Raw genomic sequence first — 25487 nt, forward strand, 5'->3', positions numbered from 1 at the left:
AAAATGTTTCCACCTGGTTATAAAGCAAGTCCTGTTCCTGGGCTGAAGAAACTGCAAGGAGGCTAGTTGCTAGGGAGAGGAAGCCAGGTATTGCTATGTGACATCATTACCCAGCACCCACAGGCACCGTTTTCGGACTGGGCTGGGCTGTGGGCTGCATTTTGCGCCATGGGGTCTCGGCAGTGTTGGCTGCGATTTGGTGGGCTGTCGCTCCGGGGTGGTGGCGGGCCCTGTGTTCCACTTGGGGAAAGCCGAGTGTTACTTTGTGGGCACCAGGTCCGCAGTGCCATTTCTCTGTAAATGGCCAGTGCGCGTAATGGCAGCTCCTGCGTTGAGTGTCTGCCCCCTGGTGGTCAGTGTGCATCATAGCGACTAGTTGGATGGTTGGACAATTAGCATATTAGCCTTTTATATATATAGATGGTACAATTACAATTCTAACCTGATAAAATTGCAACAAATTGAATCAAGCAAATGCATATATCTGTGCACTACTTGATGTTATGTTCACTTATGTTAGTTTGCAATTAAAACACAAGAGGAAATGGGAATTGGCACAATAAGGCCGAATTTAATCTCATTGTGTGCAAAATTTAAAAGATAACTGTCAGTAAATAATGGAGAGTGCAGAAGAAACTAACTGGAGGGGCACAATTCACATTATCAATTAGAATGTAGTTTTAAAAATGTTTTTATCGATTTTTTTTTTAAGAGAGAGAGGAAGGTGCGGGGGGAGAGAAACACTCATCGGTTGCCTCCTGCATGCCCCCCCTACTGGGGATCTAGCACGAAACCTGGGCATGTGCCTTGACCGGGAATTGAACCAGCGACTTCTTGGTTCATGGGTTGATGTTCAGTCACTGAGCCACACCAGTTGGGCTGTCTCAGTTTTTTTAAAAAAAATTACTATTTGGTAATTAAGCTTTCTTCAGGATCAAGATTAATTCATGTCCTGCATGTGACATGTGTTGAAGATCCAAGTTTGTTTTCTGCTGACACCAAATTTCTTACTTCTGCTCCTTTCATTTGGATAAATTGCTATCATTTCTTCTCCTATAAATTATACTAGTAAATTTGCCTCTCTGGCTATTAAAATATGATGGTAAGATGATTCTCTGCAAACATTAGAAAAAAACCAAACCACCCAAAAATCTAAGAAAAGAAATCTAAGACAAGCAGCTTTTAAAATAGAGCTAATCACCCTTGCCTTTGTGGCTCACTTGTCCTGTGCACCAAAAGGTTGCCTGTTTGATTCCTGGTCAGGGCTTGGTTCTGAGTAGAGGGGTATGTAGGAGACAGCCAATAGATGTCTCTCTCCCTCCCCCCCTTGCCCAAACTTTAAAAATCAATTAAAAAAAACTTTAATAAAAATAGAGCTAATCAATGGCAGAGATTTTTGTGAAGACTTAGGTTGTGGAGATAATTCTTTGGCAATTATGTGATGCTTAAATTTGTTATACACTGTTTTAATGGATTCAAATTTGAGTGAGTTGTTTCAAAATTGGAGGCATATTTTAATTATAAAATGTCTAAGGGTAAGATTGCTTACCTTAACTATTTTACTCTGATACAGTGTAAATACAATGTAATACACATACTTTAGGAGGATACTGCTTTTTTTAGGAGAGTGTTATCTTTTTTTTTTTTCCTGGTTTAAAAGTTGGTAGAACTGTGCATTTCCAGAATAGAGTTGCTCATGATGATACAGTGTGTTTATTCCCTAAAATGATGCTGGGCGACTTCAAACACTTGGTGTTAAACCACTTCAGCTAGTTCAGACTGCAGATTTGACTTATGTCTTAGAAATAGGATTTTTCTTCTTCAGAAGGATATAGAAAAAAAATTATTCTTTATTCAGAAGTAATACGGGAGTGTTTAGGAGCCTAAAGGACACATTAAAGGGTGTATTCTGAGTCCAAAGAACATGTTTTTGACTTGCTGCATCTCTAATCCATACTATCTATTTTTTTAAAAAAATACTTTTATTGATTTAAGAGAGGAAGGGAAAGGAAGAGAGAGGAAATTAATTAATGATGAGAGAGAATAGAATCATTAATTGGTGCTTTCTGCACACCCCACACTGGGTATCAAGCCTGCAACCCAGGTATATGCCCCACTGGGAATCAAACCATGACCTCCTGGTTAATAAGTCAGTGCTCAACCACTGAGCCACTCCATCCCATCTTATTAATTTATGAATTCAGCAATGCTGTGAATGTGTGCTGTGTGGCAGTCACTGTGTCTGGGTGTTGGGGATATAGTGGTGAATAAAATAGACCAAAGCAAATGTCTGTCCCCGTGAAATTTACATACTACTGTGTGAGCTGGAGATAAGTGGAGAAAAATGAAGTGGAGGAAGATGAGGGAGGGCTGGTGGTGGGGTACAGTGGAGTGCTTTAGGGCGCGTGGTAGAACTTGGGTTGCATTTTATTATTTTTTTGGTTAATCCTTACCTGAGGATATTTTTCCATTGATTTTTAGAGAGAGTGGAAGGGAGGGGGACAGATATATAGAAAGAAACATTGATGTGAGAGAGTCACATTGATTTGTTGCCTCACGCAGCCAGGGATTGAGCTTGTAACCAAAGTACGTGCCCCTGACCAGAATCAAACCCGCAGTCCTTCAGTCCAATGCTCTACCCACAGTCAAACCAGCTAGGGCTTGGGTTGCATTTTAAAAAGGTAGCATTGTACCAGAATGAGATTTGAACTAAGATCTATAGAAGATGTGCCTGAACCATCTAGGCAAGAGAATTTTTGTTAGAGGCTGCAACTGTGATCACTTTTTATCAGTGACAAATACTGCTATGCTTACTTTTATAGGAAATCTTTAAAAATAGACCTTAAGTAACCCTGGCTGGTGTGGCTCAGTTGGTTGAGCATCATCCCGTATGTTGAAGGGTCACTGGTTCAATTACTGAGGGGCCGCACATGCCCGGGTTGCCGTCCTGGTTGGGATGGGTGCTGGAGGCAGTGGATTGATGTTTTTCACATGGATTGTTTTTTTTTCTCTCTTTCTCTCCTTCTTTCCTCTCTCTAAAATCAATAAAAACATTAAAAAAATAGATATTAAGTAACTGTATTTCATGATGCATCTGGAGTACCATTATAGGAACTTAGTTTCCCAAAATACAGTGTATGTGAATAATTTTCATATCAAACAATTGATGGTCAAGGCAGAAGTTTGTGCTTTGATGGTGTTATCCTTGGTTTTAAAGTGTGCTTAAAAAGCAGATTTATTACCCTAGTTGGTTTGGCTCGGTGGATAGAGCGTTGGCCTGTGGACTGAAGGGTCCCGGGTTCCATTCCAGACAAGGGCACATGCCCAGGTTGCAGGCTTGATCCCCAGTGTGGGGTGTGCAGGAGGCAGCCAATCAATGATTGTCTCTCATCATTGATGTTTCTATCTCTCCCTCTCTCTGTGAAATCAATAAAAATATGTTAAAAAAAACACACACAGATTTGTTGTCAACACATATTTGTTATTTTTCAGTCTTTGCAATTCTGTCTCTGTTTTTGTTTGTCTCATTCTCTTTTAGTGGATAGAACTGTACAGTTACTCACTACTGTGCAACCAAGCTGAAACATCTTCAGTCATGTCAACTGCACCCTGTGGGCATAGTCTTTGGTGCAACTGTTACAGTATCTCCAATTATTCTTTGTCCAATTATTTCTCCAAGTACATGGTTGAATGTTTCTGTATACGTTTGCCCCATTAACAACAGATTTTACATCAAAATTTGGTAGACTGCCTTGATTCACAATCTTTTTTATTTTATTATTATTTTTAAATTCTCACCTGAGGATACTTTTCCATTGATTTTTAGAAAGAGTGGAAGAGAGAGGGAAAGACAGAAACATTGATGTGAGAGAAACACATTGATTGGTTGCCTCCTGCACATGGCCTGGCAGGGCCCAGGCCGGGGAGGAGCCTGCAACTGAGGTACGTGCTCTTGACCAGAATTGAACCCGGAACCCTTTGGTCCACAGGCCGACGCTCTATCCACTGAGCAAAACTGGCCAGGGCTTGATTCAGAATTGTGGTACTCTTGTCTTGTTCTTTAAAAAATGGTTTGTGGTTTATAAAACAGACTGTATGAGAATCTGAATGTAGGTACTTCTGCATTATAAGATATAGCAGAGAAAGTCTCAATGATCCTGGTTAGTTTTGTAGTTGGTTTTTCACTGATAAGATGATGTGTGTTGCCCAGGTAAGATAGTGACTTATTTTTTACTTTTTTGCTTCAAATGTATGCTTGTATGTAGGATTTCTTATACTGGCTGGCACACGATTTCATCCTTGAAAGACTTAGGACAGAATTTGTCCACTGAATCTGAAAAGGCTGTTTTCTTACAAGAACGCCTTAAGAACATAATAGATTTCTTCTAACTTCTCCATTTATCTGTGGTACAAACTTATTTTCTTATTTCCCAGACTAAGAAACTTCCTTATAATTTCCTACCTCCTTACACAAACCCACTCTCCACCCTCAAACTGGTCAACTATTTCTTTTCTCTTTCCATGCTCCTATCCTAGTGCAGGTCTTTTGTTTAAGTCTTGGATTATTAAAGTAGTTTCGTAGCTGAGTTCCTTTACTTTATTTGGTTATCTTTGACAGTCCACCTTGGAATACAGGTGTAAGATTGATACTCTTAAAAACATACACACACACACACAAAAACTTGTTCATGGTTAAGAAAGAGATGGTAGCCTCCTGTTCACCACCCAGGTTAAATGAAAACTCTGCCTAGTTTTCAGTCTTTAATGACTTGGACGCATCTGTTGTTTTTTTTTTAAATCCTCATCTGAGGATATTTTTCTATTGATATTTAGAAAGAGTGGAAGAGAGAGGGAAAGACAGAGAGAAATATTGATGTGAGAGAAACATATCGATTGGTTGCCTCCTGCACGTGCCTGACCAGGGCCCGGGCAGGGGAGGAACCTGCAACCGAGGTACATGCCCTTGACCAGAATCGAACCTGGGACCTTTCAGTCCACAGGCTGACGCTCTATTCACTGAGCCAAACGAGCTATCGCGACTCATCTGTTTTTTTGTGTTTGTTTTTCTACTTGGTGTCCTAATTTCCTTATAAGGACACCAGTCACATTGTATTAGGGCCCATCAATAATGACTTGACTTTACCTTAAAGACCTTATCTCCAAATACAGTCTTATTCTGAGGTACTTGGGGTTAGGGCTTCAACATGTCACTTTATTTGGGATCACAATTCAGTCTATAATAGGCACTATAGCACATTCTTTATAATAGTTTATAGTATAACTAGAGGCCCGGTGCATGAAATTTGTGCATTTGGTGGGGGGTACCTCAGCCTAGCCTGTGCCCTCTCGCAGTCCGGGAGACCTTGGGGGATGTCCAACTGATGGACATCCTTAGTGCAGCTGTGGAGGCGGGAGAGGCTCCCGCCACCGCTGCTGCACTTGCCAGCCGTGAGCCCAGCTTCTGCGCACTGACCACCAGGGGGCAGCTCCTGCGTTGAGCGTCTGCCCCCTGGTGGTCAGTGCGCGTCATAGCGACCGGTTGTTCTGCTGTTCGGTCGATTTGCATATTAGTCTTTTATTATATAGGATATTACTTTATATTATAACCTAGTTTACCAGTCACCTGTTGGTGCACATGTAGGTAGTCTCCTGTCTTGTTCTTACAAGCAAGACTGATAAATATCCTTGTGTCTGCCTCTTTGCATACATGGAAAAAGTTTTAGAAATGGAATTGCCACAACAATCAACAAGTGTGGGCGAGGATGTGGAGATAGGGAACCTTAGTGCACTGTTGGTGGGAATGCAGACTGTACAGTCACTGTGGAAACCAGAATGGAGTTTACTAAAAAAACTAAAAATGGGACTGCTTTTTGACCCATTGATACCACTTCTGGGTATATATCCTAAGAATCCCAAAACAATCAGAAAGAATATATGCATTCTTGTGTTCATAGCAGTGTTATTTACAATAGCTAAGATCTTGAAATAGCACAAGTGCCCATTGGTAGATGAATGGAGAAGCTGTGGTACACATACACAATGGCATATTACGAGGCTGTAAAAAAGAAGGAACTCTTTCCCTTTGCAACAGCATGGCTGGACCTGGAGATTATTATGCTAAGTGAAATAAGCTATTCAGAGAAAGATAAATACCATGTGATCTCACTAATACAGGCCATCCTCGGGTTACGTAGGACTTGACTTAGGTTGTTTCGTGGTTACGTCGCCATCTCCCATTTACAGTATTTATATATAAAAAAAGTTCCGTCATTTCGACATGCACATATGTGCTTTATGTTTTTTATTATTTATTTTCCACAAATAAACGTCAGGAATTGTTATCTTTCTTTTACATTTTTTTTTTTACTGTTTCACTTCATTACTGCTGTGTATGTGCTCCATGTGAGTGACGTAGGTGCTTATGTAGGTGGGTTCCGACTTATGGTGAAAATCGCGTTATGTCGCGCCGTAGGAACGGGTCTCCAATGTAACCCGAGGACTGCCGGTATGTGGATTCTAATGAACAAAATAAACTGACAAACAAAATAGAACCAGAATTATGAATACATGAAACAGAATGACAGATCTCAGAGGGTAGGGGGTAGGGGGAGACTGGATAAAGGAAGGTGAAGGGATTAGCTAAAGAATTTATATGCATAGTCCATGTACACAGACAATAGTGTGGGGAGGGCCAAGGGAGTGGGTGCAGGGGCTGGGTGGAGGTGGACAGAGTGGGGGAATATGGGGGACATCTGCAGTAGTGTCAACAATAAAAAATTTAAATAAAAAAAGATGGAATTGCTAGGGTCAAAGAATGTACATGTTAAGTTTTGGTAGGTATTGACCTAGACATGGAGGTCTTGTTTCTGATATTTTTTTGAAAGTAAACATTTGTCTTGTGTGTTATGTCCTAATCTAAAACCACATTGTTTTCCTGGGTACATGAATGGCTTTCATTTAGTACTTCGATGGAGTATAAACACAATCCCCTATACAAGATTGCCTAATCAGATTCTAAATTGACTGCTTCTTTGGGTGACTTCACAATGATAAAAAGAGCTTGTAATTGAGTGTTAAGTACTGTACAGAGGAGTAACTCAATAATTCTTACAGCCTGTGATGTTAGATTTATTTCTGTTTTACAAATGGAGAAATAGTGTTAAAGAGGTTTTGTAGCCCCAACTCACACAAGAAGGGGTATATGAGCTGAGGGCTGCTTGACTGCTACTCTATATTGTCTTCCTTGGGCATATTAGAGACTTGATAAATATTTTTTGTATGATTAAGTACTGTTATTTTGTCTCATCTTAAAATAGAGGCAGATTACAACCCTTTTTATAACATTCCAAATCCTCTGGCTACAAATAAGAAGTTTCCTTTAAACTGTTCTTTGAGATCAGAGTGCCAGGATTTCAAAAAGGATTGATCAAGTTAACAAATAAGCCTGTCTAGTAGAAGGACAGACTTTTTTGAGTTTTCTCTTAATTGTAGTGTTCAGATGCTTTCATTTAACAGTAGTAGGCCATTTTGGTTTTTGCAAGTTTTAATTTATTTTTTTATTATTATTTTTAAAAATATATATTTTATTGATTTTTTGCAGAGAGGAAGGGAGAGGGTCAGAGAGTTAGAAACATTGATCAGCTGCCTCCTGCACACCCCCGACTGGGGATGTGCCCGCAACCAAGGTACATGCCCTTCACCAGAACTGAATCTGTGACTCTTCAGTCCGCAGGCTGACGCTCTATCCACTGAGCCAAACCGACCAGGGTGTAAGTTTTAATTTAGAATAAAATGCCCTATTAGGTGTTTACTCTGTGCCAGGTGATGTTAGTTGCTTTATATACATACCTCATTTTTCTTTATAGCAGTTTTTTTGTTGTTAATGTCCACCTGAGGATATTTTTCCATTGATGTTTAGAGAAACTGGAAGGGAGAGGGAGAGACACAGAAAGAGAAAAACATCAATCTGAAAGAGACATATGGATTGGTTGCCTCCCACACGTGCCCCGGGGATTGAGCCTGCAACCTAGGCACTTTTTCCTTGATCGGAATCAAACCCAGGACCTTTCAGTCTGCAGGCCAACGCTCTACCCACTGAGCCAAACTCTATAGGGCTATAGCAGTTTTTTGAGTTGAATGGTATTGTGTAGATGAGAAAATTAAGGTATAGAAGTGAAGTAATTTGCCAGGATCCACACACTGAAGTAGAGCTAAGATTGGAACCCACATGTGCTTGTTTTTAAAAATCCAATGCTTTTTAGCCAACAGGGTTTTAAAAAAACCATTAAAAATGTTATTTTTTCACCTGGCCAGCATGGCTCAGGGGTTGAGGGTTGACTTATGAACCAGGAGATCACAGTTCGATTCCCAGTCAGGGTACATGCCCGGGTTGTGGGCTCGATCCCCAGGGTGGGGTGTGCAGGAGGCAGCCAATCAATGATTCTCTGTCATCATTGATGTTTCTCTTTCTCCTGTTCCCTTCCTCTCTGAAATCAATAAACATGTATATTTTAAAAATTCTAATTTTTTTCTTGCCATTGATATATGCTCAATACTGTTTGAGGTGCTTTGGGAGGGAGATAAAGAAGTATAAGCCTAGTTTTTTCTCTCTGAGGGCCTATAATCTATTAGAATAAGCACACGCACATGTGAATAAAAACAGCATGAGTAAGTAGTCACTTGTGTGATTAATTTATTCAGTGAGTACATATTAGTGTTCAGTATTGAGCTGTTTTCTTGGAATACAGCAGAGTCCCTGCCTTTACAGAGGTTTTCTTATTTTTTATCTGTCTCCTTTGCTGCAATATAACAAATAAACGAGATAATTATAGACTATGATCATACTGTAGAGGAAATAAATGGTAATATGATAGAAGTAAGGAGGGAGGGGGGTTGGGTATTATTCTGGATCCTGTGCTTAGGGAGGATTTTCTGAGGAAGTGATTTGAGTTGAAATCTGAAGGATGGGAACTCAACAGCTTTAAGAATAGGGAAAGAGTGCTCTTGGCAAGACAGAGCCTTATATGTTTGAGGAATATAAAGAGATCTGTGTAGCCAGAGCATGGAGAGTGAAGGGGAGAGGAGTATGAAATACGAGATCAAAGAGTTACGAAGGGCCTTGTCATGGGCGTTAAGAATTTATTTGGCAGTTTTTTTTTTTTTTTTGTTAATCGTCATCTGAGTATATTTTTTCCATTGATTTCTAGAGACAGTGGAAGGAAGAAGGGGAGGGAGGAATGGAAGAAGGGAGGGAGGAAAGAGAGAGAGAGATGGATTGGTTGCCTGCTGCATGTGCCCCAACTAACCTGGACCCGGGATCAAGCCTGCAAGCCACCTACATGCCCTTGACTGGGAATTGAACCTGAGACCCTGTGGTGCATGGGCTGACAGGCTAACCACTGAGACACACTGGCCAGGGCAGAATTTGGGCAGTTTTTGAAAGCTGGAATAGTTAGGGAAGGAAACTCAGATAATGGGATTTTGGGATGGAAAGTTAGGTTAGAAATAGGATGAGCTGTAAGGCCAGACATTCATGGTTTGGAGAGATGATGTGAATAAAGTCATAGACTTTGAAATAAGCAACAAACAGTATTGGATAATTTATATAGTATCAGGCAATTGACAGTTGATTAGATGATCAGAATAAGATAGAAGATGCAAATTCAGTCCTATTTTCCCCCCAGGTTGTCTAGACCTCGGAGCTGTGGTAAATTCAGATTTGAGATAAGCACAATGCTCTTATTTTTTGTTATCTGGTCTTTTGCATGAAACAGAGGAAGGTTTGAGTGTATCTAATATCTCCTTGCCTGTTCTTTTTAAAAAAAATTATTATTTTAAAATATATTTTTATTCATTTCAGAGAGGAAGGGAGAGAGCTAGAGAGATAGAAACATCAATGATGAGATAGAATCATTGATTGTCTGCCTCCTGCACGTCCCCTACTGGGGGAGGTGGATAGAGCCTGCAACCCTGGCATGTTCCCTTGGCCGGAATCAAATCTGGGACCCTTTAGTCCACAGGCCGATGCTCTATCCACTGAGCCAAACCGGCTAGGGCTTCTTGCCTGTTCTTAATTAAGAGAATAGAATTATATTGCCCTTAATTAAGAGACAAGAATGGGAATATTACCTATAAGGGTGTCAGTATCAGTAATGTTATGAAAATAAAGTATGTTGGGGGGGAGGATGATGCTTATTTATTGTCTGTATACCACACTTAGGATTATTGCCCCAAGAGAACAGGAACTTTCTTCCAGGCATTGGCCATGTATAGGGGATTAGCACATATTAGGTGCTTAAAGGTATCTTGAATGAATGAATAAATCTACAAGTCTTGGATATTTTGAGGGAAAACCTTGTAATTTCCATTCTCTTCCCATGAAACACTTAGTAAGTAGTTTTATACATTTCATACTCTTCAGTTTTTCCAAATTGTTTTGAGAAATTAAATTTAAAAAGTATATAGCTTATTTAAATATGTACTAATTGGATTTTTAAATGTTATTTTTAAAAACTATTTTAAAAAATTTTAAATATATTTTTATTTTTTAAAAAAAATATATTTTATTGATTTTTTACAGAGAGGAAGGGAGAGGGATAGAGAGTTAGAAACATCGATGAGAGAGAAACATTGATCAGCTGCCTCCTGCACATCCCCTACTGGGTATGTGCCCACAACCAAGGTACATGCCCTTGACCGGAATCGAACCTGGGAACCTTGAGTCCGCAGGCCGATGCTCTATCCACTGAGCGAAACCGGTTAGGGCTTAAATATATTTTTAATAGTTTTTTTTTTTTTTTTTTTTTTAGAGAAAGAGGAAGGGAGAGGGAGAGAAACATCAAAGTGAAAGCAAAACATCTATCCTTTGCCTCTTGCATGCCCCCTACTGGGGATTGAGCCTGCAAACCATGGAGAACTCTCTCCTAACACAGGGTTGTCTACTTTTTACTAACACAGGGTTGTCTACTTTTTACTAATTGAAAGATATTTTACAGAATTACAATTTTAATTTATTTTTTCAAATTGGAATGGATATATTTATTATTGAAAAGTGAGGTAAACTGCTGATCATATTTAAGCTTCTTTTGGTTCATTTTTTAGGCAAATAACTTTTAGCAGTATCTGTATTGCTTTGACTTTTTGAATGAGTGCCAAAGTTTGTAAGATTATTTTCTGTTTATTGAGGACTCTGGAAACAAATTATAAAGTTTAAAAAGGACTGCCATTGGCTGCCTCCTGCATGCCTACCAGGGATTGAGCCTGTAATCCAGGCATGTGCCCCAGCCTGGAATCGAACTGGCAACCTTTCGGTGCCAACCAACTGAGCTACACAGGCCAGGGCTTGGCATTGTTTCAACAGGAAGTTAACACAGGATATGCAAACATGTCTGGCCTAGTTTTCTCCATGTTGTTGAAGCTGGCGTTGTATATATTGCAAAACCAAAGTTTCTTCTCTGGTCACCTGCTTCCTTCCCTCTGATGATATTTTAATACATTACATTATTATTTTAAAAATATATTTATATTGATTTTTATTGATTTCAGAGAGGAAGGGAGAGGGAGAGAGAAATAGAAACATCAATAATGAGAGAGAATCATCGATTGGCTGCCTCCTGCACACCCCCACTGGGGACCCAGCCCGAATCCCCGGGCATGTGCCCCACCGTGACCTCCTGGTTCATAGGTCGATGCTCAACTACTGAGCCACACTGGCCAGGCAGTACATGAAATTATTAACACTGTATAGCAAATGTTGTGCAGAATAGTTAATTAAATTGGAATTTGATGCTGAAATGACCACTTTTATAATGATAGCTCTATATTTGACTACATTTTTAGTAAGTACAAAGAATACTGTAATTATTTTGCAAATAAAATATATGTGCTCCTTTCTTAGTGGGTTGGAATTGTTGATGTTTTAAACTATATTAACTTAAAAGTGCCTTTAATCATTAAAAATTAATAGCTAACATTTACTCAGCATTTACTGTATGCCAGACACTGTTTCAAATTCTTTACATGTATTATCTTAATCAATTTATCCTATGAGGAAGGTATTACTATTTTCATTTTTTAGATAAGAGAAGCCATAGAGAAGTTAAATAGCTTGCCTAAGGTCACATAGCTTGCATGGTAGAACCAGTCTGACTCCTGAACCAATGCTCTTAACAGGAGACCCACAATCAATTTCCAACAGATTGCTGAGCTGTTAAATTCAGGAATCCTAAGAAATGGAATATTTGTGGGTATATAGAAAGGGGAACAGCAAACGAAAACTCAGTTACTAATTCTTCTGTCCCCTTTCCCCAATAAAATTCAGTAATTGTCTGCAGGGTGAAGAAACAGGAATTGAACTTCTGTTTCTTGCTTCCTCTTCTGCCTTCCTCTTTCCAATGCCAGCAACTGTCATGGGTATATACTTGCCACTACATTTGCAGTGATCATATTTGTTTTTATTAGTGTCAATTCTCAGGCGAGGTAGTATAGTGTTTTAGAGCAGGGGCTTGCTTGACAGTCAAGACTGCTTGGCTTTAAATTTCAGCTCTGCTATTTACTGGCTCATTGATCTTGGCCTAATTACTTCACTGAGACTTGGTTTTCTTATCTGTAAAATGGGGATAATGTACTCACTTCATAGGGTTGTTGGGAGGATGAAATATATAAATATGTGTAATATGTTTAGGACAGTATGTGGCATATAGGAAATGTTTGCTATTGTCTCTGTTATTATTTGAAAACACTTTTTAGGTTGAAACACCTCTGAAATATATTACGTCATGATCTTTCAATATTCAACATGAATTTTTCATTACTGAATATGTAAAATGCCTGGGTGATACGGTAATTCATTTTGATAATTTGAATTCTACTTTAAGAAACTATTTCTAGGTGACCTAAAATGCCAGTAATGTTTATCTTAGTTTAGATTCTTGTGTTATTGGTATTCTTTATCTTGCTGTCACATAGAAAAGTTGTTCTCAAACTTCATTGTGCATTAGAATTACATAGGACGTGTTGTTCTGATTTATGAGTTTTGGGGTAAGGCCCAGGAATCTGAATTGTTAATAAACCCAGTCCAAGGTAATTCTGACTGTGGTGGTCTGAGATGTGATAATTTTGAAATTACAGGTTTAGAGGCTAAATTCAAGCATAAAAGGTAGTAACTGTCAGATTTTTGTTCATTTACATGTAAGCAGTGATGATTTGTAAACTAAAAAAGCACTTAATCTGGTGTTTAAAGATAGTGATAGGGTCTGTTCCCCTACCTAAATTATTTTGTTAATACCTGTTAGATAACTTGTTTTTAGGGACTACTCTATAGATACAGAAATGACACAGGAGATACAGAAATAATACAGGAGTTTTTAGGTGAAGAAGAAATATTTGGGTGGATTTCGTTTTTTTTGTGTGTGTGTCTCATTAAAGTAGCAGCGAATATAGTCAGTTCATTTTAACCTCTGTTTTTGTTGTGCCTGGTACATGCAAAGCATGAAAACTTTGATTAGATAGGTCACCAAAGAGAGAAGGAAGTACAGTGTAAGCTTTTTTTTTTTTTTTTTAAATCCTCACCCGAGGATACGTTTTTATTGATTTTTAGAGAGAGAGAGAAAGAGAGAAATCGATGTGAGAGAGAAACATCGAATGGTTGCCTCCCATGCTTGCCCTGACTGGGGATCGAACCTGCAACCTAGGTATGTGCCCTGACTGGGAACTGAACCTGCAACCTTTTTGGTGTACAGAATGAAGCTCCAACCAACTGAGTCACCTGGCCAAGGCTACATTGTAAGTTTTGACTCACTGGATGAAAGTAGAATGTGAAAGAATTGATTTATTTGACACACTAGGTAGAGGAATTCTTGCATATTGAGTATGAGCTACAAGCCAAATCTTTTTTTTTTTTTTTGGTTAATCCTCACCATAGGATATTTTCTCCATTGATTTTAGAGAGAGTGGGAAGAAGGGAAGGAGGGGTTGAGAGAGAGAGAAACATCAGTGTGAGAGAGACACATCAATTTATTGCCACCAGCATGCACCCCAACCGAGGCTGGGGATTAAAGCTACAACCCAGTTATGTGCCCAAGATCCTTCAGTGTGAGGGCTGATATTCAAACCACAGAGCCACAATAGGCAGGGCAAGGCCTTGTTTATACTATTTAATCGTCATAACAACTGTGTGAGGTTTTGATATAATTAGTTCTGTTTTACAGATGAGAAAACTGAGGCAAAAAGAGATTAAGAGCCTGGCCAGTGTGGCTCAGTGATTGAGCATGGACTCGTGGACCAAGAGGTCACTGGTTCAACTCCCGGTCAGGGCACATGTCCAGGTTTTGGGCTTCTCAGTAGGGGGGAGCTGATTGATGATTCTCTTTTACTGAGGTTTCTATCTCTCCCTCTCCCTTCCTCTCTGAAGTCAATAAAAATATATTAAAAAATGTGCCGAAACCGGTTTGGCTCAGTGGATAGAGCGTCGGCCTGCGGACTGAAAGGTCCCGGGTTCGATTCCGGTCAAGGGCATGTACCTTGGTTGCGGGCACATCCTCAGTGGGAGGTGTGCAGGAGGCGGCTGATCGATGTTTCTCTCTCATCGATGTTTCTAGCTCTCTATCCCTCTCCCTTCCTCTCTGTGAAATATCAATAAAATATATTTAAAAAAATATTAAAAAATGTAGATTTTGGCCTCTTTATGCCACAGATATTGAATTAGTAACTAGGCAACCCGATGCTAAAACAGCTGCTGAGAACGAGGGATTACCCTGATCTCTGTCTGGTTTGTCATGTTGCTCATCTCTTACAGGGGAATGGTGGTGTTCTGCTCCTTGTTGGTTATAGTCGGAGTAACTGTAGCTCTAAGGTTGGATATATGGACCATTCTTTAAAGAAGTGGCCTTTATATTGCAGTGTAGTACACATACATGTATAAACACACGGGTGTGCACCTACAACTGAAGGAAAAGTTTCACAGAATATTTGGTATACTAAATGGGATTCATTCTGAAATACAAATGGCCTCTTCTCTTTCACTATAGTAAGACATATGCTGCTTTTTACACAAATTTGAACTTTTAAAAACACCATTTAAGTAGAAATAACCAGGCATTAGCAACGTGACTCTTATTTATTACTAGAGGCCCATTGCACGAAGAGATTCGTGCAATAGGCCTTCCTTCCCTTGGCTTCCAGCACTGGTTTTCCTCCGGCACCCGGGACCCAGGCCTTCGCTCCGGCCAGAGTCTGCCTTCTTCGTCTTTGCTGCAGGCTACGGCCAGAGTCTGCCTTCTTTGTCTTTGCTGCAGACTCTGGGGTCTGCAGTCTTCGTCTTTGCTGTGGCCGGAGTGCTGCTCCTGTAGATCCCTTCGCCCCCCCCACACTCCCCCTCGCCCTCCCTCTCATAGCAGGCGTCCTGCCCCGCCCGGCCACTCAGCGCCTGGAGCAGCTGGGCGCCCACCATCTTTGTCTTTCTAATTTGCATATCCCCTCCTGATTGGCTGGTGGGCGTACCAGAGTGATGGTCAATTTGCATGTTTCTCTTTTATTAGTGTAGATTGTGACTTTGAGCAAGTCACTATTTCTCCTTAGGTTCTTTCAGTGATAGTAGTTGGGGTACTAGTTTTGTTTTTGCTCTAAATGAATGAACCTGTTGCTAGATGAAGAAAACAGTACATATATAAGTACAAATAAATAAAACAAATATCCTTAATCTTTTTGTAGGTCATCATTGGATTTGAAATATTTAAAGTGGATATAAAACTGTTTCAGCAATGCAGACAATTAAGTGCGTTGTTGTGGGTGATGGTGCTGTTGGTAAAACATGTCTTCTGATATCCTACACAACAAACAAATTTCCATCTGAGTATGTACCGACTGTAAGTATAAAGGCTTTCATCTGTTAGTGAAACATCTAATTTGATATCCTTTTGAAAATTCTTTCTCTGAGTGTACTGAAATATTTCTGTTGTCTGCCTTTGTTTCCTGTTTTTAAAGATCTTGACTTCTCATGGGTAAATTATATACACTTTAAAATTAAACAGCTGAAAAATCAGTGGAAAGTCAGAAGGGGTGACACAAGGGTTTGCAAGAAGTGCTGGGAGGCAAAACTCCAGTAGACAAGATTCTAAAGAGTGGTGTTCTCAGTTTGGAGAAGTATGCCCTACATCTTGGAATGAGGTGACTTTTTTATTTTTGATATCTTGGCCAATGATTAATCAGTGCTTAGAGGTCTTCTGGAATGCTTTTGGGGGTCTTATAACTTCAGAGAAAGTAGTATGTCTACACTTATTCTCCTGAAGGAGTAGAAGAGAATCTTATAGAGCTGTTGTCTTAGCACTAATGGAGCTCCAAACTGGTTTTTAGGGGTGGAGAAGACCTCTGCTTTTCTTATGAGAATACCAACAGAAGCCTTTGGGGGTCCTCTTCCACAAATCTTTTTATTAGCTTGTCTTGGAAGAATATAGGGAAAATGGGAATTACAAAGATAATGAAGAGAGAGAGAGAGAGAGTGAGAGAGAGAGTGAGAGTCAGGGAGACAGAGTTATTTAGGGTAACACTTGTGAAAGAATGTGTTTGGGGATTCAGTGTTTGTCCCAAGTTGTTGGACCAACCCAGTGGTATAATTATGTTAAACATAGATGTCCAGTCAGTGATGTGAGGGGAGTATGGTTGGCCTGCCTTGGCAACATCCACCTCTGTTAAGTGAGCTGTTTTAGGGATTATGAAGCTCCTATGTGGATTAATATTGTTTGTAAGTAAAAAGGAAGAAAATAGGAGTACTTTAGGTTAATATTCAGAGACATGAGCATTGTTAAGAGGGTGAATTGTTAAAATGTTGGTAATTATGTTTACTTGGAATTGACAATCTTTAATACCCCAAGGCAGGTAAAGTGAATGAGGTAGACCAAAATTAGGTTTCTTGGAGGGGGAGAATTTAAGTGTATAATTAAATAAAAAATCATTTTTTTGTGTTGGCCCATTTGGGGACATTATAAGTGAAATAAATTCTGAGATTGAAGGGAACTTTTAGAGATAACATGGATCTTGTTTCATAGTGAGGGCAACTGTCAGAATTTTTGTGTTTCAGTCTCCATTAACATTATTTTCTTGTAAACATTTCTGATACTTTTATGACTGTTTAAGGTGGGCTTGTGGGTCCTTTATGTGTTTGTATGTGGATCTCTGGAAAAGCGTTAGGTATGACTTAAGAAAATAACCAATATGGTTTGAGAGCTTAACCACATTAGTTACATTTCTTTGTTTTTGTTATTAAGAACTGACTTTTCCTTTAACTGTCACCTCCCCCATGCCCTTGCTTGCACTCTTGTTTACATTTATTTATTTAAATATTTTTTATTGATTTCAGAGAGGAAGGGAGAGGGAGAGAGAAATAGAAACATTAATGATGAGAGAGAATCACTGATCAGCTGCCTCCTGCACGCCCCCTACATTGGGGATCCTATCCACTGAGCCAAACCGGCTAGGGCTAAACAAGCTCCTTACCTGTTAAAACATGAATCAGAAAATTAGTGTTAGATAGCTAAAAGGTGTCTTGAAATGTAACATCCTCCTACTAGTTGGAAAGCATTGCTTTTTAATTGTAAATTAATTCAAAGACATCCATGAATTAGTGTTGGGTCTTTATCCACTTAGCACCATTATCTCCCATTTTTACAAATAACTTAGTACAACCATATTAATATATATTGAGTTTGTCATGGGTTTTACAGTCTATTTACTAAAAAAGCATCTAGATCAAAGAAGGTATCTTGGGTCATGTGGTTTGTACCCAGTAACATAAATTTTATTCATGAAATTCCAACAAATAATCTTCCAGCCTTTAGTTGCACGCTTAACTTGATTATCTTGAGGGAACCTTTATTTCTTTCTAACGGGCCTGTTGGCAACAAGGCTCTTCTTATCTTGAACCCCGAAGGGAAAAAGATTATCATGGACCTAGGAGATTTTAATTCTAGATTAAAAGGAAATGGTCTATGAAGAAATAATTTCTCAGAAGTCAGATTGAACATTAAGGTAAACTCTAAATTATTGTCTCAAAATTTTCAAACTTGAACATGGTCATTTTGTATAGCTAGGGACTCTGCTACTGTGACATTTCTAAACCCTTTTGTCCAGGCTGCTGGGGTAGAGAAGACATTCCAGAACACCCCCTGTAATTTTTCCCAATAATCATTTAGCTCATGCAAAGGGCTTGGTTGACAACGTTGGTTATATATAAAGAAGATGGGCTAAGAGAGGAATAAGTCTTAGGAAGGAAACATTGCCTTAGTTTAAGAGTTGTCCTATCTCATTTTGACCACCGCCTTGCACACTAACTGTATTTTTATGTTTTTAGGTTTTTGACAACTATGCAGTCACAGTTATGATTGGTGGAGAGCCATATACTCTTGGACTTTTTGATACTGCAGGTGAAAACTTGATATATTTTCTAATGTTTTGGTCTGTAACTATGACAGTTGCCGGTTGTCTTTTTTTGGACATTTTTGGGAAACTAGTGTATTAGCAAACCACTTGCCATTTTTTTAATAGTTAGCAGGAGTGAATATCATGATGGTTTTTGCTTGACCAAGAGGCAATCCCAGATCTGGAATGGCAAATAGGAGTTTGGAGGATCCTGGGCGGATGGTGTGGAAAGAGATAAAGTAGGGTGAGAGCAGAGTACTAGTATATGGACAAGCTGTATTGTCACTCTGTGAAATTTGTACAGTTAGCTTCATCCAGATAGCTTGTTATTTTATACTACATTTGAAAGTATTTTGAGGGTTATCCAATGTCTAGCTTATAGTATTGACATTTGTGGTCAACTTTTCAAATTAAAGGAACAAATTTTTTTCTTTCTTAACTATAACCAATTTTTCAGTGTTATTTCTTATTTTAACAGTGGCTGCACATCTTAATTTCTGACTTCTCACAATTTTCAGTTAAGTTAGCCAAAGGGAAATTTCACTGTTATTCTTTTAGTATGTAGGAATTCTAAATCTTTTACTTTTTATGACTTCTAGCTGACATATGCTTTTAGGGAGTGTATTATATTGCCCAATGCGAGGAACTTGTCTAGATTCAATAGGGAGGATGAAATGGAGAAACAATAGTAAGCAGTTAAGTTTAGAGATCAGTAGCTTTTTTTTTGTTTTGTTTTGTTTTAATAATTTTATTGATTTTTACAGATAGGAAGGGAGAGGGATAGAAAGTTAGAAACTTCGATGAGAGAGAAACATCGATCAGCTGCCTCCTGCACACCCCCTACTGGGGATGTGCCCGCAACCAAGGTACATGCCCTTGACTGGAATCGAACCTGGGACCCTTCAGTCCGCAGGCTGACGCACTATCCACTGAGCCAAACCAGCTAGAGCAGCTTTTTTTTTTTTTTTTAAATATATTTTATTGATTTTTTTTACAGAGAGGAATGGAGAGGGATAGAGAGTTAGAAACATCAATCAGCTGCCTCCTGCACACCCCCTACTGGGGATGTGCCTGCAACCAAGGTACATGCCCTTGACTGGAACCGAACCTGGGACCTTTCAGTCCGCAGGCCGACGCTCTATCCACTGATCAAAACCAGTTAGGGCAAGAGATCAGTAGCTTTTAATAGTGTCTTAGACCTTTTAACATTTCTAACTATCCCTCTCTCTTCCTCTCTGTAAAAAAAAATCAATAAAATTTATAAAAAAAAAATTATGAGAGTAAAGGTATATTAGAGGAAACTTGGGGAAAATAGAGAAAATAAAATAATGACCTATATCTCATGATATGTAAGGGATTTTGTTTTATGTGTGCCCCTGGAAGTAATCTATATATGCAAAAAAAAAAAAGATACTTAAAAATTAAAAAAAATACATATTTTATTAATTTTTTTACAGAGAGGAAGGGAGAGGGATAGTTAGAAACATAGATGAGAGAGAAACATCGATCAGCTGCCTCCTGCACACTCCCTACTGGGTATGTGCCCGCAACCAAGGTACATGCCCTTGACCGGAATCGAACCTAGGACCTTGAGTCCCCAGGCCAACGCTCTATCCACTGAGCCAAACCGGTTAGGGCATTATTTTAAAATTTCAAAGCGTATTTTTATAAGCCTTTAAATTTTATTCAGTATTTATTTTTTAGCTATATTGAAGTATAATACAATAGAATTCACTCATTTTAAGTATTCAGTTTGATAATTTTGCTGATTATATAGTTGTGTCACCTCTACCATAATCAAGATATATCACCTTAAAAATTTCCTTGTGCCCCTTCCCTGGAAATTACAGATCCACTTTCTGTCACTGTAGTTTTGCTTTTCTGAAGTTTCATATGAATGGAATCATACAATATGCAGTCTTTTCTGTTTGATTTCTTTCACTTAGCATAATGTTTTTTTGACCTTTATCTGTGCTGTATATCAGTAGCTTATTTTTATTGGTGAGTAGTATTTCATTCTATGAATATAGCAAAGTTTATCATTTATGAGTTGATTGATATTTGGGTTCCACTTTTAAGCTATTAGGAATAATGGTGCTATGAACATTTGTATGGACATATTTTATATCTCTTCAGTAAATAGCTTGGAGTGGGTAAGCCTTTAGTGCTTTGATTAATATTGGCTGTTTAACTTAGGTTGACAAGACTTTAATTCTAATCAGCCTCATTTTAAATGGCAGTTATAAATTCAATGTATGCAGTTTTCTATTTTGAATAATTTAGAGTGCTTGACCTGACAAGTGAAACATTCCAAGTTTTTACATACAGAACTTTAATAAACCTGGTAACTTGTGATTTCCTGTACTAATTTATCTTAAACTGTTTTCTTTATAGCTTTCATAAAATTCTTAACATTTTCAACAAAGAAATTCGAAGTTTAAGATCAGTTACTCAATTACACATTTTAAGCTGGCATCAGAATCATGTTGTTTTAAATGTTATAGACATGAGTGTTAAATATAAATAAGGATAGGTTATTCCTAAATGTAACTGAAAATTAACAATAACAGTATTTGATTTATTTTACCTCTATATTAGATTCTGAATCTTTCTGGGAGTAAAAAGACATGCATTAAGAAATAATTTTACCATCCCAGGCAAAGTAGGGGCAGGGGGCTTCTGTCTCAATTGGTTGAGGTCACTATAAGTCAGAGGTCTTTTTTGAGAAGCTCTGGAGACCTGAGGCTGAGGTGTCCAGGGTGAGTTTCCTATCTTTGACACACTTGAGGAGACTCCATTTCCTTCTTCAAAGGCCTTAATCTCAGAGTCCCTTTTCCTTGTTCAAGTCATGACATTAACTCAGTTTTCTTCTAAAGCTTTCATCCCCATTGAGATGGCGGCTTGACTTTAACTGTTTGGTTGCATTTAATCTGTTGACTGTGTCCTTTTGTTCTGAATTCTTTTTATAGCCTTCTTACCTCGTGTTTGGCTGCAACTGTTATGGTTATAGTTAAATAATATTATTAAGCCCAGAGATAGGCTTTTCCCTCTGTTAAGGCCTTATTTCTATTTCTGCTTTTGATCCCAACAGTAAATTCTTGCTAGTGAGTTCCCCAGTTATTGTGTTTTTTGTTTCTGTAAATGCTTTACTATGGTGTATATATTTTTATATTTAGCTTTGTTTATTTATTTATTTTTCTCAACCTTTCTTTTTTTTAAATTTAATAAATCTTTATTGTTCAGATTATTACAATTGTCCCTCTTTTTCCCCCCATAGCTCCCCTCCACCCGGTTCCCACCCCACCCTCTGCCCTTACCCGCCTTCCCCTCCCCACTGTCCTCATCCATAGGTGTACGATTTTTGTCCAGTCGCTTCCCACACCCCCCACACCCCTTTCCCCCCGAGAATTGTCAGTCCACTCCCTTTCTTTCTTTTTTTTAAATATTTTTATTGATTTTAGAGAGGAAGGGAAAGGGATAGAGAGATAGAAACATCAATGATGATAATCATTGATAAGCTGCTTCTTGCGTGCCCCTTTCTGGGGATTGAGCCCGCAACCCAGGCATGTGCCCTTGGCCGGAATAGAACCTGGGACCCTTCAATCCACAGGCCACCACTCTATCCACTGAGCCAAACCAGCTAGGGCAGTCCATTCCCTTTCTATGCCCCTGATTCTATTATATTCACCAGTTTATTCTGTTCATCAGATTTTTTTATTCACTTGATTTTTAGATTCACTTGTTGATAGATACGTATTTGTTGTTCATAATTTTTATCTTTACCTTTTCTTCTTCTTCCTCTTAAAGAATACCTTTCAGCATTTCATATAATACTGGTTTGGTGGTGATGAACTCCTTTAGCTTTTTCTTATCTGTGAAGCTCTTTATCTGCTCTTCAATTCTGAATGATAGCTTTGCTGGGTAGAGTAATCTTGGTTGTAGGTTCTTGCTATTCATCACTTTGAATATTTCTTGCCACACCCGTCTGGCCTGCATAGTTTCTGTTGAGAAATCAGCTGACAGTCGTATGGGTGCTCCCTTGTAGGTAACTAACTGTTTTTCTCTTGCTGCTTTTAATATTCTCTCTCTGTCTTTTGCTCTTGGTATTTTAATTATGATGTGTCTTGGTGTGGTCCTCTTTGGATTCCTTTTGTTTGGGGTTCTCTGTGCTTCCTGGACTTGTAAGTCTATTTCTTTCACCAGGTGGGGGAAGTTTTCTGTCATTATTTCTTCAAATAGGTTTTCAGTATATTGTTCTCTCTCTTCTTCTGGTACCCCCATAATTCTGATGTTGGTATGCTAGAAGTTGTCCCAGAGGCTCCTTACACTATCTTCATATTTTTGGATTTTTTTTTTTTTTTTTTTGCTTTTCCGGTTGAATGTTTTTTTTGCTTATTTGTATTTCAAATCTTTGACTTGATTCTTGCGATCCTCTAGTCTGCTGTTAGATCTCTGTATAATATTTTTTATTTCAGTCAGTGTATGCTTAATTTCTAGTTGGTCCTTTTTCATATCCTCGAGGGTCTCACTAAATTTATTGGCCTTTTCTAGAAAATTCTTGAAAAACCTTATAACCGTGGTTTTGAACTCTATATCCATTCGTTTGCTTTCCTCCATTTCTTTCATTTGTGATCTGTTTCTTTGTCTTCGCATTTTGGCTGCTTCCCTGAGTTGATAGAGTGGCTTTGTGTGCTAGGTGTTCTATAGGGCCCAGTGGCTCAGCCTCCCCAGTACCCTGAGGTGGACACACTTGGTGCACCCCTTTGTGGACTGTGTGCACAGACTTGTTGTAGTTAAGCCTTGATTGTTGTTGGTATCACTGAGAGGAATTGACCTCCAGGCCAATTGGCTGTGAGGATCAGCTGTGTCTAAGCTGGGAGAACTTCTGTGCTGGAGACACCCTTATGGGAGAAGACTTGCAAAAGCCTCTGTGCTCAGCTTGGGTGGGGCGGAGTCTTGGGGCGGAGCAGACAGCATTGGTTTCCCGTCAGCCCTGCCCCATGAGGCCCCTGTGTCTCAGTGTCCCGTGGTAATCGCTGCAAGCACCTCTGAGAGAAAGCCACCCTCAAATTCTGCCCGCTGCCAGACAGTCCACTTTCTCGCCAAATGAGTCTGGGTCCCCAGAGTCTTGCCCGGAACTGGAGTTCAGTGTAGTCGGGAGCTTTTGTCTCCCTCCCTCTTGAGAAAGCCAGCTGCGTACTCAGTTGCCTGCCCTCTGCGCGCGCACCTCGGTACCTCTGCCTTCCGCAGTTCCTCTGAGCCTCAGTGTGCTTTTCTCTTTCCTTCTAGTTGTAGAATTTCCACTCAGCCAGCCTTCCTGTGGTTCTGGATGATGTCCGTTTTGTCTTTTAGTTGTAGTTTTGAAATTGTTGTGCTAGGCAGCAGTTTAGGTGTTTACCTATGCCGCCATCTTGGTTTCTCCCTAGCTTTGTTAATTTTACATGTTTACTTAACATAGACTCTTTCCCATGCTGTAGAATCATTACCCCAAAGCCAATTGCTTTGTATGTCAAAATTTAAATGTTATTCTTTTTTTAAAATATTTTTTATTGATTTCAGAGAGAGGAAGGGAGAGGGAGAGAGAGATAGAAACATCAATAATGAGAGAGAATCATTGATTGGCTGCCTCCTGCACACCTCACACTGGGGATCAAGCCTGCAACCTGGGCATGTGCCCTGACTGGGAATCTAACTGTGACCTCCTGGTTCCTGGGTCAACACTCAGCCACTGAGCCACAGTAGCTGGGCTGATTATCATGCTTTGATAGCTACTCTAAATCCTTATATTCTATCTCAGTGGTGGGCAAAAAAAAAATAAAAAAAAAAAATATTGGCATACAAAATATTGAACTTGTCTTTTCTGCCTTTAAAAAATTTTTTTTATTAAGTATAGAGTTCAGTGTCATTAAATATTTCTTTTTTTTTTTTTCTTTTTCTTTTTTTTTTTTTTATAAATTTTATTGATTTTTTACAGAGAGGAAGGGAGAGGGATAGAGAGTTAGAAACATCGATTCAGCTGCCTCCTGCACACTCCCTACTGGGGATGTGCCTGCAACCGAGGTACATGCCCTTGACTGGAATCGAACCTGGGACCCTTCAGTCCGCAGGCTGACGCTCTATGCACTGAGCCAAACCGGTTAGGGCTAAATATTTCTTTTTAATACATAGGATTGCTGTAGCTCAGTTTTGAAATTAGAGTGTTAAATCTTTCCCCTGTAACTCCTTCCTTCTCCTCACAGTTTGGAAGTGTGTGTGGCTAAATTTAAATCATTTTATCTGAAAATAATTGCAAGCCTACAGAAAAGTAGAAAGAATAGTTCCAGGAGCTTCCATAGACCCTTTAATCAGATTTTCCAATTGTTAACATTTTGCCCTATTTGCTTTACTATTCTTTTTAAAAATATATATATATATTTTGTTGATTTCAGAGAGGAAGGGGCAGGGAGAGAGAGAGAAACATCAATGATAAAATAGAATCATTGATCGGCTGCCTCCTGCACACCCTCTACTAGAGATGGAGCCTGAAATCCGGGCATGTGCTCTGACTGGGAATTGAACTATGACTTCCTGGTTCATAGGTCAACATTCAACCACTGAGCCACGCCAGCCGGCTGGGCTCTTTTATGACATTTTTAAAATGACATTCTTTTAATACAGGTCCATCCTCTCTTCCTCCTCCCCTTATAAAATGTTCCTCATTTTGAGTTTGGTCTGTGTTTCCTCATGATTAGACTCATGAGGAAACACAGACCAAACTATGCTATTTGTTTGGAATATCACATTAGTGATGTCTTTTTTAAGATATAAATCTGGAGGCGCATGATCTTCATCTGTCACTCACTGCTGTTGATATTCATGTTCCACTCACTGGTGATGGTAATTTTCATCACTCAGTCAAGATGATGTCTGATTTCTTCACAATTAGTTTACATTCCCCCCCACTCTGTGGCTTATAAAGAATCTTTTAGACCATGCAGATATTATTCTTTTCACCAGAATTTCTCCCCATGGATTTAGCATCCATAGAGTATTGTCGAATTATTATTATTTTTTTTAGGCATTCTCAGTTTCAGATA

At 39.1% G+C, this 25487-nt stretch overlaps 1 protein-coding gene across 2 annotated transcripts in view; it reads left to right on the forward strand.

Annotated features, from left to right (window-relative positions):
• Positions 1-25487, forward strand: part of CDC42 (cell division cycle 42) — a 40878-nt gene that overhangs the window by 7962 nt on the left and 7429 nt on the right. For both annotated transcript variants that reach the window (XM_080655671.1, XM_080655672.1), the window contains exons 2-3: positions 15709-15863; positions 18344-18416. In XM_080655671.1, the coding sequence (XP_080511797.1) occupies positions 15759-15863; positions 18344-18416 (178 nt within the window). In that variant the 5' untranslated portion in view covers positions 15709-15758. The remainder of the gene's footprint in view (positions 1-15708; positions 15864-18343; positions 18417-25487) is intronic.

The sequence above is a fragment of the Plecotus auritus genome, assembly GCF_963455305.1.
Source record: "Plecotus auritus genome assembly, chromosome: 2".
NCBI lineage: Eukaryota > Metazoa > Chordata > Mammalia > Chiroptera > Vespertilionidae > Plecotus > Plecotus auritus.